General features: G+C 36.8%; 1 protein-coding gene and 1 long non-coding RNA gene across 2 annotated transcripts; both read right to left on the bottom strand.

The window, feature by feature from the left end:
- Positions 1-828: 828 nt before the first annotated feature.
- LOC132798086 (uncharacterized) lies at positions 829-2,548 on the bottom strand. The gene is made up of 3 exons (XM_060809808.1): positions 2,526-2,548; positions 1,462-2,430; positions 829-1,339 (listed from the first exon to the last, which is right to left on the bottom strand). Exons 1-3 carry the CDS (start codon positions 2,546-2,548, stop codon positions 829-831), a joined length of 1,503 nt encoding a protein of 500 aa, XP_060665791.1.
- Positions 2,549-4,477: 1,929 nt separating this feature from the next.
- Positions 4,478-6,893, bottom strand: LOC132798068 (uncharacterized). Its single transcript, XR_009633888.1, has 4 exons — positions 6,790-6,893; positions 6,426-6,571; positions 4,648-4,820; positions 4,478-4,565 (listed from the first exon to the last, which is right to left on the bottom strand). It is a non-coding gene; the product is annotated as an uncharacterized LOC132798068 (long non-coding RNA).
- Between the last annotated feature and the right edge of the window lie 10,591 nt (positions 6,894-17,484).

Here is a 17,484-nt window from a genome sequence, read left to right as displayed (position 1 = left end):
TACGAGCCGGAGCATCTTCATCCATACGGGCAACGTGGCCCAGCCAGCGAAGTCTTTGAGATTTCACTCGACTGGCCACGTCAACATCGCCGTATAGCTCATACAGCTCGTGGTTGTATCGGATGCGATAAACATCGTCCACGCAGATTGGACCAAAGATTTTGCGAAGAATTTTCCTCTCGAACACTCCAAGAGCAGCTGCATCTGACTGGGTCACAGTCCAGCAATCCGCACCATATAAGAGTACTGGAAGAATGAGCGTCTTGTAGAGTGTGGTTTTTGTGCGTCGAGAGAGAGCTCTACTATTAAACTGCCTACTGAGCCCAAAGTAACACCTGTTGGCAAGTGTTATTCTCCGCTTAATCTCCAGACTGACATCATTTGTGCTTGTTATAGCAGTGCCTAGGTAAATAAACTCCTTGACGGACCCAAAGCTATAGTTTTCTGCAGTCAGCTGAGAATCAAGACGCCGCGATTCTCTGCTAGAGCACACCATAAACTTTGTTTTCTCCATATTAACTGCTAGTCGTACTTTTGCTGATTCCTTTTCAATAGCCCAGAAGGCTCCTGTGACATCACGCTTGGTGCGGCCAATGATATCAATATCATCAGCGTAACCAAGGAGCTGGACACATCTGTTGGTTAATATCGTGCCCGTCCGATGTACACCGGCCTTTCTTATAATACTCTCCATTAAAATATTGAAGAGTATACAAGACAGCGAGTCACCTTGTCTGAGGCCACACTTGGTAGTAAAGGTTTCGGATTGGCCACATCCTACCTTGACAGAGCTGATGGTGTTGCTCAATGTCATTCTGCAAAGTCTAGTCAGCTTTGCTGGTATACCAAGCTCAGACATGGCGGCATATAGGCGATCTCGCCGGGGCTATCAAATGCAGCTTTGTAGTCGACGAAGAGATGGTACGTGTCGATCTGGTTTTCGTAAGACTTCTCCAGGATTTGGCGCAAGGTGAAAATCTGGTCAACAGTGGACTTGCCAGGCCTGAACCCACACTGATAAGGTCCAATCAGTGCTTCAGCATGGGGTTTCAGTCTTTCACACAATACGCTCGTTAGGACCTTGTATGCAACTGGAAGAAGACTAATTCCGCGGTAGTTGGTGCGCACCGTGGCATCACCCTTCTTCAGGATGGGACAGATCATGCTGAGATTCCAATCTTCGGGCATGCTCTCCGTGAGCCATATCTTACTGATTAGTTGGTGCATGCTCCCTACCAACATATCACCAGCTGCCTTAAACAGTTCTGCCGGCAGGCCGTCAGCACCTGCAGACTTTTTGTTCTTAAGCCGCTGGATTGCATCCTTGACTTCGATATGACTTGGGATTGGCACTTCAATATCAGTGCCATAGATTGGGGTTCGTGGATCATAATCTTCAGAGTCTGTGCTTGAGCCAGATAACAGACTCGAAAAGTGATCCCTCCATAACCTCAGCACGACCTCTGCTTCTGTGACAAGGTTTCCATCATCGTCCCTGCACGCCACTGCACCAGACTTAAATGGGTCAGACGCTTGACCCTCTGGTAGAAGTTACGTGCTTCATTTCTGCATCTGCTGCTCTCTATGCTCTCACACTCTCGCCTTTCCTGCTCTTTCTTCTTGCGTCTGAAAAGGCGTTTTTCGTATCTTCTTCTCAACCTGTAGACGTCCACAATAGCTCGTGTCGCCCCAGCCTGCAGTGTTCTCCTGTAGGCGGCGTCCTTTGCAGCTGTTGCGTCACGACACTCCTGATCGTACCATGGATTCCTTGTTAGAGGACGCTGGAATCCAAGCACCTCTTCTGCCGAAGCTCGCAGGGAGTGAGATATGAGCGCCCACATATCGCTTATGTCTTGAGGTATTGAAGGTGCTCGGCTTAATAGCCCCGAGACGTGAGTGGAGAATGCATTCTTCGCCTGTTGTGATTGCAGCTTTCCGATGTCCAGCCTTCTTAACGCACTTCGACGTGCAATCTTCGCCACACATAGCCGTGTGCGAATCTTAGCTGCAACAAGATAATGGTCGGAGTCGATGTTGGGACCCCGACAGGATCGTACGTCGAGTATGTTAGATGCGTGCCTTGCATCGATCACAACATGATCGATCTGATTTCTGGTCAGTCGATCGGGAGAGAGCCAAGATGCCTTATGGATGTCCAAATGACGGAATCCGGTACTACGAACTACCATATTATGCGCAGCTGCAAAGCCTATTAATCTGAGACCATTGCTCGAGGTGGTCTCATGTAGACTAAATCGCCCGACGGTGGCACCAAAGATGTCTTCTCGTCCTACCTTGGCATTAAAATCCCCGAGGAGAATTTTAATGTCATGGGAAGGACAGCGGCCATAAGCTCGGTCGAGCTCCGCATAGAAAGCGTCCTTGGTGGCATCGTCCTTTTCCTCCGTTGGGGCATGTGCGCATATCAGGCTGATGTTAAAGAATTTGGCAGTAATTCGGATCGTTGCAATTCTCTCGTTTATTGGCCGAAAGTGAGAGACTCGGCGCCGCAGCCTGGCACCTACAACGAAACCACAACCAAATTCATGCCGTTCTGGATGGCAGCTGTAGTAAATGTCACAGTTCTTCCTCTTTATGCAGCCTTGTCCTATCCATCGCATCTCCTGGACAGCAGTGATGTCAGCCCTACATTTGATGAGGGTATCTGCTAGTTGTTGAGCAGCACCAGGTTTGTACAAAGTTCGTACGTTCCAGGTGCATACAGGTCAAAGTGTCTGATTGCATTCAACTTGGTGAATGCCAGCATGATTCCTGTCACTGCTTTCTTCAAGCCGACGCACTACCTCCACGTGGTTCTCCCCTGGATTGTCGCTCGACAGCCGTTGAGTGGCAAACTAAAGCGCGCGACGAGAGTCCTAACTCTACAAACTAGGTTTTGGCGTAGGACTTGGAATCCACCCATGCAAAACACAATTTCAGTGAAGGAAGCAAGAGAAGCCTCGGAAAGGAACCGATCTAACGTTGACGACCATAGCAAACGTAAAAAGGACAATGATTCAATACGTTTGCTATGGTCGTCAACGTTAGATCGGTTCCTTTCCGAGGCTTCTCTTGCTTCCTTCACTGAAATTGTGTTTTGCATGGGTGGATTCCAAGTCCTACGCCAAAACCTAGTTTGTAGAGTTAGGACTCTCGTCGCGCGCTTTAGTTTGCCACTCAACGGCTGTCGAGCGACAATCCAGGGGAGAACCACGTGGAGGTAGTGCGTCGGCTTGAAGAAAGCAGTGACAGGAATCATGCTGGCATTCACCAAGTTGAATGCAATCAGACACTTTGACCTGTATGCTTCCCCCCATTCTGCCATCCGTTTCATTATACAAGTATTTTTAACTTGCTTTTTCATTCCACCAAAAGTATGGCAGCTTAGGCGATAACTCATGGTGTCGGATTTACCGGTCGCTCACCAACACGAAAATTGTTGTTGCCGACGGCAAAATTTTATTTCCAAATTTGAGGTGGGGTCAGAAATTAGTCGTTTTAAACATAATTATAAGCCTAATCTTTTGGCGCTCTTATAAGAACGACAATTTACCACTGAGTCAGCTGCTTTTTTCATTTTGCAAATAAGATCCGATTTAATATAGAAAAAGGCATTTACTTTTCATTTCGGCAAGACAAATTTTCTCGTTTTACAATTCGAAAAAAATCTTGTGAAAGTGAAAACGGGAGCACCAATTTTTTAACGAAACCCAAAAGTGAATATTGGAGCATGCCTGAAGGTTCATCTTTTCTCTCATTTGGGTGTAGATTATTTTTCTGCATTATTCTTTTAAAATTTGGCTTATTATATTCAAACGAGAGAAGTAGATCATCAGTCCTCAAAAAATAGAACAGTTGGAACAGCAGCAGCAGTTGTAACGAAGTCAGTGGTCAGTAGGAAGTAGAATTATTTAAGTTTAATCAAACTGTACTATTACATATATATATTATCAAATATCCCACATATCAAAGATAATCTTTATAACCAACATTACATACATACATGACCATCTTATTAACGAACCCGATAAAACCTTGCACGCTCTTTGCGAATAATTTTCTTAATACTTTTCTCGTATTGTAGAATACTTATATAATCGCAGCTTGTGTGCAGCTAGCACAGCTGATTTCTTAACTACCCTGCAGTTCTGAGCGATAGTTGGTTGCTGGTGAAATAAGCACTTACCAGCAGACCACCACTACTTACAAAGTGGCACCTATCAATGCGTTTTTTAATTTCCGTTTTTGTATGTCCGCAAATTGGGTCAATCGCCACCACCTCGATTATCCACGAACTAGTGAAATAGTGCAACATATTAGGGTATTTAAAGAATGAACTTATATTAGACCCCATGGAACGGCCAGTAATGTAAGTACTTACATCGGACCATATGGAAGGGTCGGCCATTATAAATTAAAAAAATTTACAATTACAATTACAGTTTTTATTTAACTTTAATTTTTCTTTATTTTAATAAGTCGGATACTTTTATTACTTTAAGGCAACTTGAGTTTTTAAAATATCGTTCTTTTGGCCTTTCTCGACTGGTCCTCAGTTATTGAAACTGGAAATAAAAAGGATTCCAAAAGTTTTAATAGATTGAAGTGGATAATGATTATTAAATAAATATCTTTTAAAACACTCACCGATCATAACACCAAATAAATTATCTTCTGTTTTAGGGCCGCAATCCCCTGTCATTATTTCCATAACGTCGATTTTCTGTAATAATTTTCACTTCCTCTTTGTTAGGCACATTGTCGTTTTCCACTGTAGAACTATACATTATGCTAACTGCTTGTCGTCGTACTTTGATTATCTGTTTATTTTATATTTTACACATTAAACATATAATACATACATATATGTATTATTTTTCGTCAGCCAGCAAACACAGCTGCGTTTGAACAAAAGAGTAGCACAAAATAAAATAAAGACGCGTAAACAAACAGCGATGTAAAGCGTAATAGAAGTTTTGTCTTTAATCTTGTGTATGCCCTTTCCACAAAATAACAAAAACGAAAGCGATGTGCTTGCCGTTATTTTGTACTTATGCTTTAATACGCATATGGGCAATTCTCAAAGAAAGGTAAACCACGACCGAAAAAAAAAATCTTCACATTCATCGTATTTTTTTGTATAATGTCATAAAGAAATATCCAAATTTTTATAATACAATGGATCCGTAGCATATCTCGGTTGTTTTATAAAAAATTTGCCTGCAAACTGAAAAATGTAATTTTTTCTCTTTTAGCTCCTTTTGTATGCATTTTTATGTTTTATTATTTCACAAAGAAAACATATGATATGTTTGCTCTTTTTCTACCAAATCTCTTAATAGCAATCCAATAATAAGATAAAAAATGCAAAGTGAGCGAAAATATGTTCAATCAACTGTTTATTTTTATTTTGCTTCTTATCTATGTTCAAATCGTACGTTCGCGACCAAAAACATCATTTTATTGTAATTGCTCCGCAATAAGTGCAAGCAGGTGAATGAAACTTCTCGTGTTAAGTGATTTTGGTATATATATTAAAAATATAAAAATCGTTGGGGTTACTCAAACCAATCTTTTTTATTGATTGTCAAAGTAGCGTACGTTCGCGACCTTACCTATAAGCATATGTCGATTTTACTAGCGTCGCATGGATTTAAAAAATTTTTTTTGTTTTTGTTTTTGAAAACTATGTCGTTTGCAGTTACTTATTACTTGTTAGTTATTACTTATTATTTATTACATATTTTTCTTGCTATTAATAAATTTCAGTACATATTTCATATTTAATAGAAATTTATTTTTTTTGCTTTTAAATGTTATTAGACACATTAAATTGAGTTTGTTTTGTTTGTTTGTTTTGTTTTTATGAAATATGAAGTTATTAATAAAAAAAGTTGTGGTAAAATAAAAATTTTATTAATAAAACAACATGGAAAAATCGTACGTTCGCGACCGTACGTTCGCGACCGGAACTTAATTAAATTAAAAATAAATAAATGGAGATATTTTCTTGGGAGTAGACTTAATAGAAAGCTACATGATTCTACTTTAAAAGTAAAGTTATTTCTTTAAAATATTCCGTCTCAATTCGCAGAGTTTTGCATTTTACTGTATTAAGCCAAAGTCGACTTCCATTTTGCGTACGTTCGCGACCGCATGTTTTTTGACAATATTTTGAAAATTAAAAATCGATAAGCCCCATAATTTACACTAACCAAAGAGCTAAACAAATGCTATCGAAGAGTGAAAAAAAGTTTCAGGAAACGTTTGTTTTCGATTTTATTTTTCTAATTTATCTCGTACGAACGTACGTTCGCGACTTTGAGAAATGCCCATATATTTATTAACTAGGTGGTTCGACGTTCGTTTACAATACGGTCACTTTAGTAAGTACCCATGTAGTAATCGGCGAGGTAAGCACTTACCCATGGCCAATCGGCACCTCCAGTTCTTCAGGGTAATTACAGAATATGAAAGTTTATGCTTTGCCTCAGATAATATATTATATGTATGTTCGTGTTAATTTCATTTGCTGGTCATTAGGCGTGAGTAGAGAAGAAGGTGGGTAGAGCTAAGCAGCCAGATCGGGTTTGCAGAAGAAAAAATATTAAAATTCGCTCGATGGAATTTTTAGCAAGTGTATGGTAGAAGGGTATCATCTAAGTTGGATTTTTATATGAGATACTTTTGCATTATTCGCACTATTTTACTTTTATTCAAAATGAGTAGCGGGTATCTCATAGTCGAGTACACTCGACTGCAACTTTCTTACTTGTTTTAATTTGTTACCTTATCGATTACATAAAAATGGGAGTCAGGAAGGAAGAACTTGAGGCTAAGAATTATTTGCCGTGGGCTTCTTTTGTCATTTACAAGTTGAGCACAAAAAGTGACAGACAATAAATATAAAATACATTGTAAAGACTGAGAAAAATTTCGGATTTAAAAGTGACTTGAAATGCTTTTCAATGTATGTTGTTGAAATTTTGTACAATATTCTTTACATTTAAATAAATAAATTATTATGGCTTAATAAACTTATAAAATAAACATGAAAACTCAACAAATCATCTTATGCTATATTTAAAATTGAAATTTTCGATGTTTTAAAAATATTTCAATTAAGATGTTGGGTCTAAGAGTTTCTCTTCATGTAGCTGAGATATATTTTTGTTTTGTATTCGTATTTGCAGCTTTAGTTAGTTTATTTGTTTATCAAATTTGTGCTATTTTGTCTGCAAAGCGAATAATCCGTTGGCTAATTGGTAACAGAGGAAACTTTAATTGCAATGCAAATTTTCGTAATGCAATTTATTACTTCTTGTTGCCGTAGCTTGGGAATTCGCTTTGAGCTTTTGAGTAAATTTAGTTGTGCCTCGTTGTGAAGCTGGAGCTGGAGCTGGAGCTGGAGCCGGGACACCTTCGCCTCGCCTCGTCTCGTCTCGTCTCGTTGCGACTGGCCTCGCCTCCATTGGGTATAGAAGCCGAATTATTTTTCATGCTCAAAGGCGCTCAAAGCATCTTGCAGCGGCAGGGCGGGACACAGCACATTTGGGGCGTGGCAGCTGCAAAACATATCCGACAGCTGTTCATAAGCTGCCTGTTACCGATGAATAGACGAGACAGAGACGGAGGCGGAGAGGCAGCAGGTAGACGAAATGTTTTCACTGTACTTTATGTATTTCCGCAATTTGTTTACCATCATAAAATCGCAAACGCATATTGAGGCAACCAAGTATTAAATCCCTCTTGACAGACAAGCCAATTGAGGCAACCGAGAGCGAAAGCGAGGCAGCGATGGTGTGGGACGTGTAGATAAACCAACGTGGCGTATGCGTAATAAAAATAATAAATCGCTTGTCTTTGTTTCCTCGCTCGCATAACAAAATCAGGAGCATTGCATTAAGTTTAAGATTACAAACGATTGAAGGAGTCTCTGCCTGAACAGCTGGCTGAACGGCTGGCAAAGTTCATGTCGACGCTTCTGCTAATTTCCAATTAAATATTTAATAAGCGCAGTTAAAGCTTTACTTTTTGTTTTTGCTTTTGCTTCAACTGTTTTCGCAGGTGCTGCCACGAGCCTGCAATAAACTATTCATTAGCTCTATCAAGCGGTAATTAGACATTTCAGTAGTCACTAGAGTTAATTTAGCTAAGGTCTTAGAATGAGAAACTTTAATTAGAAACAATATCTAATGAATTATGTTAGATTTAATCGCTCTATTGTAAACGAAATTGTTTGCAACTTAAGTCCCAATCATCTGAACACTCAAAGTATCCACACTCAATGAGAGTATCACAACCAAAAATAAAACAAGTAAGAATGCTACACTCGAGTGTGCTCGACTGTCAAATACCCGCTACCCATTTTGAATAAACGCAAAATATTACGGTAATAATCTCAAAACATTAAAAATATATAAGAATGTATTCTCGATCGGGATTTGAACTCGAGCACCACCGACCGGGTGGTTAAAAACAAAAAAAAAAGTTTGTACCTCGAGCGGGCTCGAACCCGGGCACCACAATATGCGCGGCTTGCACTCTACCACCTGAGCTATCGCATTGCTTATGAACGTTCTATGCATACAGATACTGATATAGACGAGCATGTATATACATATGTATACGCATACATACAATACATACAGCTGTGATCTTTGAAATAGCAGTGCGACAGAGAAAAGACTATGTAACCGTTTTTTTGGTTATTCCTTTTTGTTAGTTGATCGCTAGCACATTGTTTTTGTAAAATGAAGCATAAAGATAAGAAAACAGCAAAAACCCCGTTAGATTTGATCAGTTTTTCTGAAATTTTGATATTTTTACCCACTTTTGGGCTGAACATTAGAATAGCAGTTTTTTCTTTTCTTCCACTAAAAAAGCCGAAATTGTTTTTAATTTTATGAAAAGTGAGTTTAATTTGGTTTATTATTGTAGTTTATACGACAATACACTATAACTATAAAAAAAAATTAATTTTAGTGTGTAAAGGACCTTGAGCTTAGGAAGGAGCAAAATTGTATAAAAAAAGTTCTGTGTCGCCTAAAATGTTTTACCAAAATGGTTTTCAATGACATAAATTATAAATCAAAGCCTGAAAACCGTGGTGCGATACAAAAAACCACAATTTTAGAGGACCGATGCATAGTGCTCTTCAGCTAAACTAATCCTTTTGCATCCTCTAGGGATATTAAAGCAGGGCTGAGTTGGGGAATCAGTGAAGTGGCTATTGGCCGAAGACTGGTGGATACAAATTTGAATACCCTAAGTCCAGAAAAGGTGCAATTACTTGGTTATAGACATCTCAAAGCGAGGTGGGAGTTTGCCAAGCGCCACTTGAATTGGCCATTTTCCAAATGGCGTAATATCCTTTGGACAAATGCGTCTAAACTGGTGTTAATTATTAGAAAAGTTCAAGACAATATGTCCGTTGACCACCAAACACCTAAAATGACCTAAACCATACCCTTAAGACCGCTAAACATGGTGGTCTTAAAATCACGATATGGGCATGTTTCTCATACAGTGGTGTGGGACCTATAAATATGATCGATGAGATCATAGACCAAGAAATCTTTGAAAATATATTAAGAAACATCATGCTAAAGTATTCTCAGGATGAAATGCCCCTTCAATATGGAGTTTTCAGCAGAGCCACGAAACCTAAACACACCGGCCAACTGGTCACGGAGTGGTTTGGTCATGAAAAAACTGATGTAATGCCATGTCAGCACAGTTCCCGGATTTAAATCCGATTGGGAACTGATGGAGGACTTCAAGCATTATGTTGCCAAGAAATCCCCGACATCTAAGCCACACCTTTGACAAGTTGTACAGGAGGTATAGGGCCAGAATCCCTGCAAGCGTTGCGAGGACGTGGTGGACTCCATGCCACGTAGCTGTGAGGCTCTGATAGCCAATAAAGGCTATACAACAAATTATAAGGTCGTATTCAACTCGAAATTTAGAAGGATTAAGTTATTTATAAGATTTTTTTAAATTTATTACATTTTTGTTTTTTCACTGCTATTTCAATGTTCTTCATAATACGGACATTTTCATATGTTAATATCCACATTCGGAAAAATATTGAATTATCCAAAATGAAAAATATGTTTAATTATCGCAAATTAAATATATTAAGCTGTTATAAAAAAATTTTGTCTCGAAGTTGTGTTTATAATAGTATTTTTCAACTTTAAATGTGTAGGTCGTCTGCACTGCTATTTCAAAGATCACAGCTGTACATAGCAGGCGGTTTTGCCCATACGAAAGTATTTCTTTAATAACTTAAGCAATTGTTATCTGATCGCAACCAAATTTTCACACAAATCACAAACAACATTGTTATTATTGTATATACTAAAATTCGCACGTCTAGCTTTAATATTACTCTTGTTATTATTGATTTGCAAGAGCGGGAGTGGGCGTGGCAAAAATTTGAAAAAAAAAACTTGATCTGCGTGCAAACATAACAAATGCTGTCGAAAATAGCTCTATCTCTTATAGTCTCTGAGATCTAGGTGTTCATACGGACAGACAGACAAATGGACATGGCTAGATCGTCTCGTCTGTTGACGCTGATCAAGAATATATATACTTTATAGGGTCGGAGATGCCTGTTTCTACCTGTTACATATAGTCCTGCCGGCACAAAGTTATAATACCCTTCTACCCTATGGGTAGCGGGTATAAAAACACGCAAATCAGCTAAGAAAAAAAAGTTGTGGGCTCTGTTTAGCTTCCAAATGATGACATTATAATGAAAAAAGCAATGGAAAAAACGTATACACCAACAAGCAGATAGACACATGAGGGTGCCACTTGTGCAGGTGTGCGTGCGTGTAACTCTGCATGTATGTGTATGCGTGTGTGTGTGTGTGTAAGCGTCAGTGTGTGTACTTTTATACTGAGATTACTGACAGTCAGGCCTCAGGCGGCACTTATGTAATTACCGCATTTTGGGAGCATTTATCAGGCACTCGAGATAAATTCGATTTGTTGACTGCTGAATGCACTGCTATTTCTATGTTTGTTATTGAAAAAATCTTCACCTAATTATTGGACATTGAATGAATAATAATAATAATAATAATAATAATAATAATAATAATAATAATAATAATAATAATAATAATAATAATAATAATAATAATAATAATAATAATAATAATAATAATAATAATAATAATAATAATAATAATAATAATAATAATAATAATAATAATAATAATAATAATAATAATAATTATAACAATAATAATAATAACAATAATAATAATAATTTGTACTACAGAGTAACCTACTCGCTTTCGACAACCGAATGAAAGTATATAATCCAGGATGCGAGTGTCTACGTGCCCAGGTGCTTCTATGTGTGTGTGTGTTACTATACACCTCGGGCAACGGGAGTCGTCGTCGTCAGCTCCTTTATTTCAATTACGTGTCAGCAGCGCGCTGCTTGAATTGACTTTTGGCGGCGCAAAGAACTCATTTGAGTCACTGCCGACAGCCAACACTCGACACTCGAGTGTGCCTGCTTCCCCCTCTCCTTAGTGTGTATTCTCTTTCCCTCGCACGGCGCATTTAATTAGCAAACCAAAGTTATGCAGTCTACATCAGCAAGAATGTCCAACAGCAAATCAAATGGTAACAGCAACAGCAACAGCAATAACAACAAAACTGGCGCCTGCCACAATCCGCATTGCGTGTAATACCTCCACGCATGCTGGAGTTCGCACATGCACACATCAAACAATTGCAGTGAACAGAAACAAAAACAATATAGTTCATGCATATATAGTATAGTATGTAAATCGTATGTTCTGTGAGTTGTGAAGTTGCCTTACTACTTGGATGTTGGCAGTACTATAAAGTTGCACTTTATATATGTACGTATTCACTGATAACGGGAATATACGTATGTATGTATACTCGTATAAACCGTCTATAAATACAATATAACTTTTTATACCCGTAGTGTATTATATTATAACTTTGTGCCGGCAGGAAATGTATGTAACAGGAAGGAGGCATTTCCGACCCTATAAAGTATATATATTGTTGATCAGCGTCAACAGCCGAGACGATCTAGCCATGTCCGTCTGGGCGTCTGTCCATATGAAACACTGGTTCTCAGAGACTATAAGAGATAGAGCAATAATTTTTTTTCGACAGCATTTGTTATGTTTGCACGCAGACCAAGTTTGTTTCAAATTTTAGTCACGCCCACTTCCGCCCCCGCAAATCAAAAATTCGAATAACAAGCGTAAATTTAGAGCTAGAGCGAATTTTGGTATGTACAATAATTACTATAGTAATTATGATTTCTGAAAATTTGGTTGCGATCAGTTAAAAATTGTGGAAGTTATTAAAGAAATACTTTTGCGTGAGCAAAAACGCCTACTTACTAGGTGTCTTAGTTGATTTGGCTGACAATCTGGTATTTTATACCGTCTATGGTATATTTTGAATCTGGTACTGTATCGATATAACAAACATATCATTTAGTATATTTTTTTTTAGAATTTTTGCATTTTTGGTATATTTTGAAAAATACTGCAATATTTTGCTTTTATTCAAAATGGTTAGCGGGTATCTCACAGTCGAGCACACTCGACTGTAACTTTCTTACTTGTTTTCTAATGAATAGGTTTTTACAAGCTATCTTGCAATAATATTTAAATAAAATGTTAGATTATTTACGAAAAGGTCAAGATCATGTCCTTTTAGACAATGACGATGCTGACTGTTATCAAGTATATTTACCAGTATTTGATTTTGTAAAGCCAAAGCAGCTAAGACTCGATTGCAGTAGGGGTAATTTGATTTACAAAAGTATTTCTTTAATAACTTTAACAACTTTTATCGCTTGTTATTGTGTTTATTTGATTTGCTGGAACATAACATATAATCTTGTATGTTGACGTCGATCAAGAATATATATATACCTTATGGGGTCGAAGATGACTTCTTCTGCCTGTTACATACATTTACTACCCTATGGGTAGCGAGTAGAAAAATTAGCTTCTATGTATATGTTATAAGATTGAAGCTGTAAGTGAAGCTGTTGTTGACAGATTCAAGGCCTTACTACTTCTGCAAATAATATCAACTCATTTTAAAATTCCAAAAAATTAAGTTAGATCTAGGTTTTTTCCATTGAAGTTGTTATAAACTTGTCTGCATTATCAATTTGTTAGGCATCAAAGATTGATTGCAAATTCGAAATGTTAGTACCGAGATTATTATTATTCAATATCCTTAAGATACATGTCATCCAGGGGATCTGCCATATACAATTCCTATATATGTATAAATCCTGGAAATGCATAATTTGGATCTTTTTCAGAATATCTTTTTTAAAAAAGTTAGTTTATACTCTAACATTTCCACTAGCAGATCTTTTAGTCTTTAATATGTGCGGGTGGCCATGGGTTAAATTTTATTATTATAATGATGATATTAAGTATTTAAATGAATATAGAAATTGAAAAAAAAAAATGTTTTTTAATTATTCTGTTAAAGCTACTCAAAGTAAGATGCCTTTTTCTTGATCACTGGAATACACACACTTAGGCTTCTCAATTTGTTATTAGAAAAGTATTTCTTTTCTAACATAAATTTGTAATTGGTGTTTATATTGCATTTATCATTTGTTAGTAATGACTCCATATTTAATCTTATAATTATATAATTGGTTTAAATTCTATTTACAGCATAATACATATTCTTTTTCCGGATTGCGTAAGTTCATAAGATATTAAATATCTAATGTACGCAGCCCAGTGTTGAGCAAATGACTTTAAATGAGACAGGTGGCACTTTTGCCCAATGAGCTTTAAACTCTCTTTAAACTCTGCGCATACATACGAACACTTGCGTATGTTTGTGTGTGTGAATTTCATTAGAATCTTATCTGGCTGAAGAAGCCGAAGCCGCAACGTTTACACGGCCCAACGCCGTCATTTTTATACGCGGTTCGTTTTGTTACCCCGCACTAATTTTTTCCTTTTTTGCTTTTTATTTTTACTGCACAGAATATCTGTACTGTGGTCGTTGTTGTTGCTGTTCATGTTGTTGGTGTTGTTATGCATATTTTAATGTGGCACATATAAAAAATATCGCGTGAGTTAATAAAAAACACAACAAACATTTTGTTGAGTTGAGAGCAGGTTCATGTTGCTGCTGTCGCTGTCGCAGTCGTTGGCTTTGCCATCGTCGTCGTCCTTGCTGTTGCCGTTGCTTGATGATGTTGTTTGCTGATGGCTATTGGGCATATTCTAATTTGACTATACACAATATTCCAGCCGTTGTACACACATCAGTGTATGTACCACACAAATGATTTAATCCTTTCGTGTCCTTGGGGATTCTAAAGGATTATTGGTCGTAATTCTTAAAGTGCGCCTCTACTCGATGAAACGTGATCATTTAAGATATCTTACTTACAATTTAACAGCAAACCAATCCAATAGTAATTGTAAACGAAAGCAAAGTAATTTTTGTATTTTTCCAACAAAAACAAAACACAAAATAAAACAAGTAAGAAAGCTACATTCGAGTGTGCTCGACTGTGAAAACGGGTATCCCATTTTAAATAAAAGCAATATATTTTGCGGTATTATTCTCAACATATTCCAAAAATACTACAAAAATACTAAAAATATACCAAACGGTATATTTGTTATATCGATATAGTACCACGTTAAAAATATACCATAGACGGCACAATATACCAGATTGTCGGCCAAAGCAACTCAGACCCCTAGTAAGTAGGCGTTTTTGCCCATACAAAAGTATTTCTTTAATAACTTTGACAATTTTTATCTGATCGCAATCAAATCAGAACTCATAAATACTATAGTTATTATTGTAAATTCCAAAATTCGCAGCTTGAAAATTATTTATTATTATTTTTTGATTTTCGAGGGCGGAAGTGGGCGTGTCAAAATTTTGATACAAACTTGATCTGCGTGCAAACATAACAAATGCTGTCGAAAATAGCTCTATCTCTTATAGTCTCTGAGATCTAGGTGTTCATACGGACAGACAGACAGACGGACATGGCTAGATCGTCTCGTCTGTTGACGCTGATCAAGAATATATATACTTTATAGGGTGCGAGATGCCTCTTTCTACCTGTTACATACATTTCCTGCCGGCACAAAGTTATAATACCCTTCTACCCTATGGGTAGCGGGTATAATTACTTAAAAAATCGCTTACACTGCATATCAAATATATATATATTTATATATACATATATATTTAGTTTTGAGGAATATATGTATATTAAAATGAATATACAATTTATTTATATTAATATTAATTTTAAAGCTGTTTTAAAATTACACAAATTGTTAAAGGTGAACAATTTTGATTTTTTGTTTCTTTTTCTTTCTACTTTCCAATTTACGTAACTCATAAAACACATTCACTAAGAGAGCATTACTTTTAAAATAAAATTGATCTTTAATGAAAGCAGCGCACTTAAAGCTACCCCGCAGTTCTGAGCGATAGTTCGTTGCTGGTGAAATAAGCACTTACCAGCAGACCACCACTACTTACAAAGTGGCACCTAGCAATGCGTTTTTTAATTTCCGTTTTTGTATGAAATGTCCGCAAATTGGGTCAATCGACACCACCTCGATTATCCACGAACTAGTGAAATAGTGCAACATATTAGGGTATTTAAAGAATGAACTTATCTTAGACCCCATGGAACGGCCAGTAATGTAAGTACTTACATCGGACCATATGGAAGGGTCGGCCATTATAAATTAAAAAAATTTACAATTGCAATTACAGTTTTTATTTAATTTTAATTTTTCTTTTTTTTTTAATAAGTCGGATACTTTATAACTTTAAGGCAACTTGAGTTTTTAAAATATCGTTTTTTTGGCTTTTCTCGACTGGTCCTCAGTTATTGAACCTGGACATAAAAAGGATTCGAAAAGTTTTAATAGATTGAAGTGGATAATGATTATTAAATAAATATCTTTTAAAACACTCACCGATCATAACACCAAATAAATTATCTTCTTTTTTTAGGGCCGCAATCCCCTGTCATTATTTCCATAACGTCGATTTTCTGTAATAATTTTCACTTCCTCTTTGTTAGGCACATTGTCGTTTTCCACTGTAGAACTATACATTATGCTAACTGCTTGTCGTCGTACTTTTATTATCTGTTTATTTTATATTTTACACATATAATACATACATATATTATTTTTCGTCAGCCAGCAAACACAGCTGCGTTTGAACAAAAGAGTAGCACAAAATAAAACAAAGACGCGTAAACAAACAGCTATGTAAAGCGTAATAGAAGTTTTGTCTTTAATCTTGTGTATGCCCTTTCCACAAAATAACAAAAACGAAAGCGATGTGCTTGCCGTTATTTTGTACTTATGCTTTAATACGCATATATTTATTAACAAGGTGGTTCGACGTTTGTTTACAATACGGTCACTTTAGTAAGTACCCATGGCGAGGTAAGCACTTACCAATCGGCACCCCCAGTTCTGTAGGGTATTTTCATATCCGTCTACTCATATGGTAGAAGCGTATTATAATTTTGTGCCTGTAGGAAATCTATGTAACAGGTAAAAAGAGTCATCTCCGACCCCATGAAATATATACATATATATATATTCTTGATCATAGTCAACAGACGAAACGATATAGCCATGTTCGTTGTACGTATCAACACCTAGATCTCAGAGATTATAAGAGAGAGATATAATCTTTTTGTCAGCACTTATTTATAATAAGTTATTATGCTTGCACGCAGATTAAGTTTCTTCCATTTATTTGCCATGCCCACTTCCGCAACCGCAAATCGGAAAAAATCGAATAACAAGCGTTATTTTGAAGCTAGATTTTCGGTACATATAATAATAACTACAGTACTTATGATTCCTTAAAATTTTGATGAGATCGGATGAAAATTGAAGAAGTTATTTATGAAATATTTGTGTGTGGCACAAAATGCTTACTTTTATGGGGTCTTAGCTGCTTTTGCTGACAATCTAGCATGTTTAGTACTCTATAGTATGTTTTGAATATACAAAATATAGCCTTTGGTATATTCTACTATTTTTCTGGTATAGTAATTAGCTATATTTTAAGAAAATTACTGCACACTCGACTGTAGTTTTTTTCTTGTTATGTCTCATAAATTGTAAAATCGACACACTTATATAAACAGATAAACACTCACATATATGTACATACATACATATGTATATACGTTTCTATGCGGAAATGGAATCAATGGAATTAATAAAAAATCTGCAATCGATACCAAATTATCGGTAACTATTTTCAACTAAAGTTTGCTTTGTCTTTGGAATTACCTTTGTGAAATGATTAGATTTGCATTCGATGCGGTGACATCAATCAGACTGCATACTAAAGAGCTTGCAAGTGACGATTAGTTGTCAGTCATTGTAACAAGCATACATGGCTTGCACATAC

The sequence above is a fragment of the Drosophila nasuta genome, unplaced genomic scaffold (genome assembly GCF_023558535.2).
Source record: "Drosophila nasuta strain 15112-1781.00 unplaced genomic scaffold, ASM2355853v1 ctg7_pilon_split, whole genome shotgun sequence".
NCBI classification, from domain to species: domain Eukaryota; kingdom Metazoa; phylum Arthropoda; class Insecta; order Diptera; family Drosophilidae; genus Drosophila; species Drosophila nasuta.
Note: the sequence above shows the minus strand (reverse complement) of the source record. Positions and strands in the feature narration are given on the sequence as shown.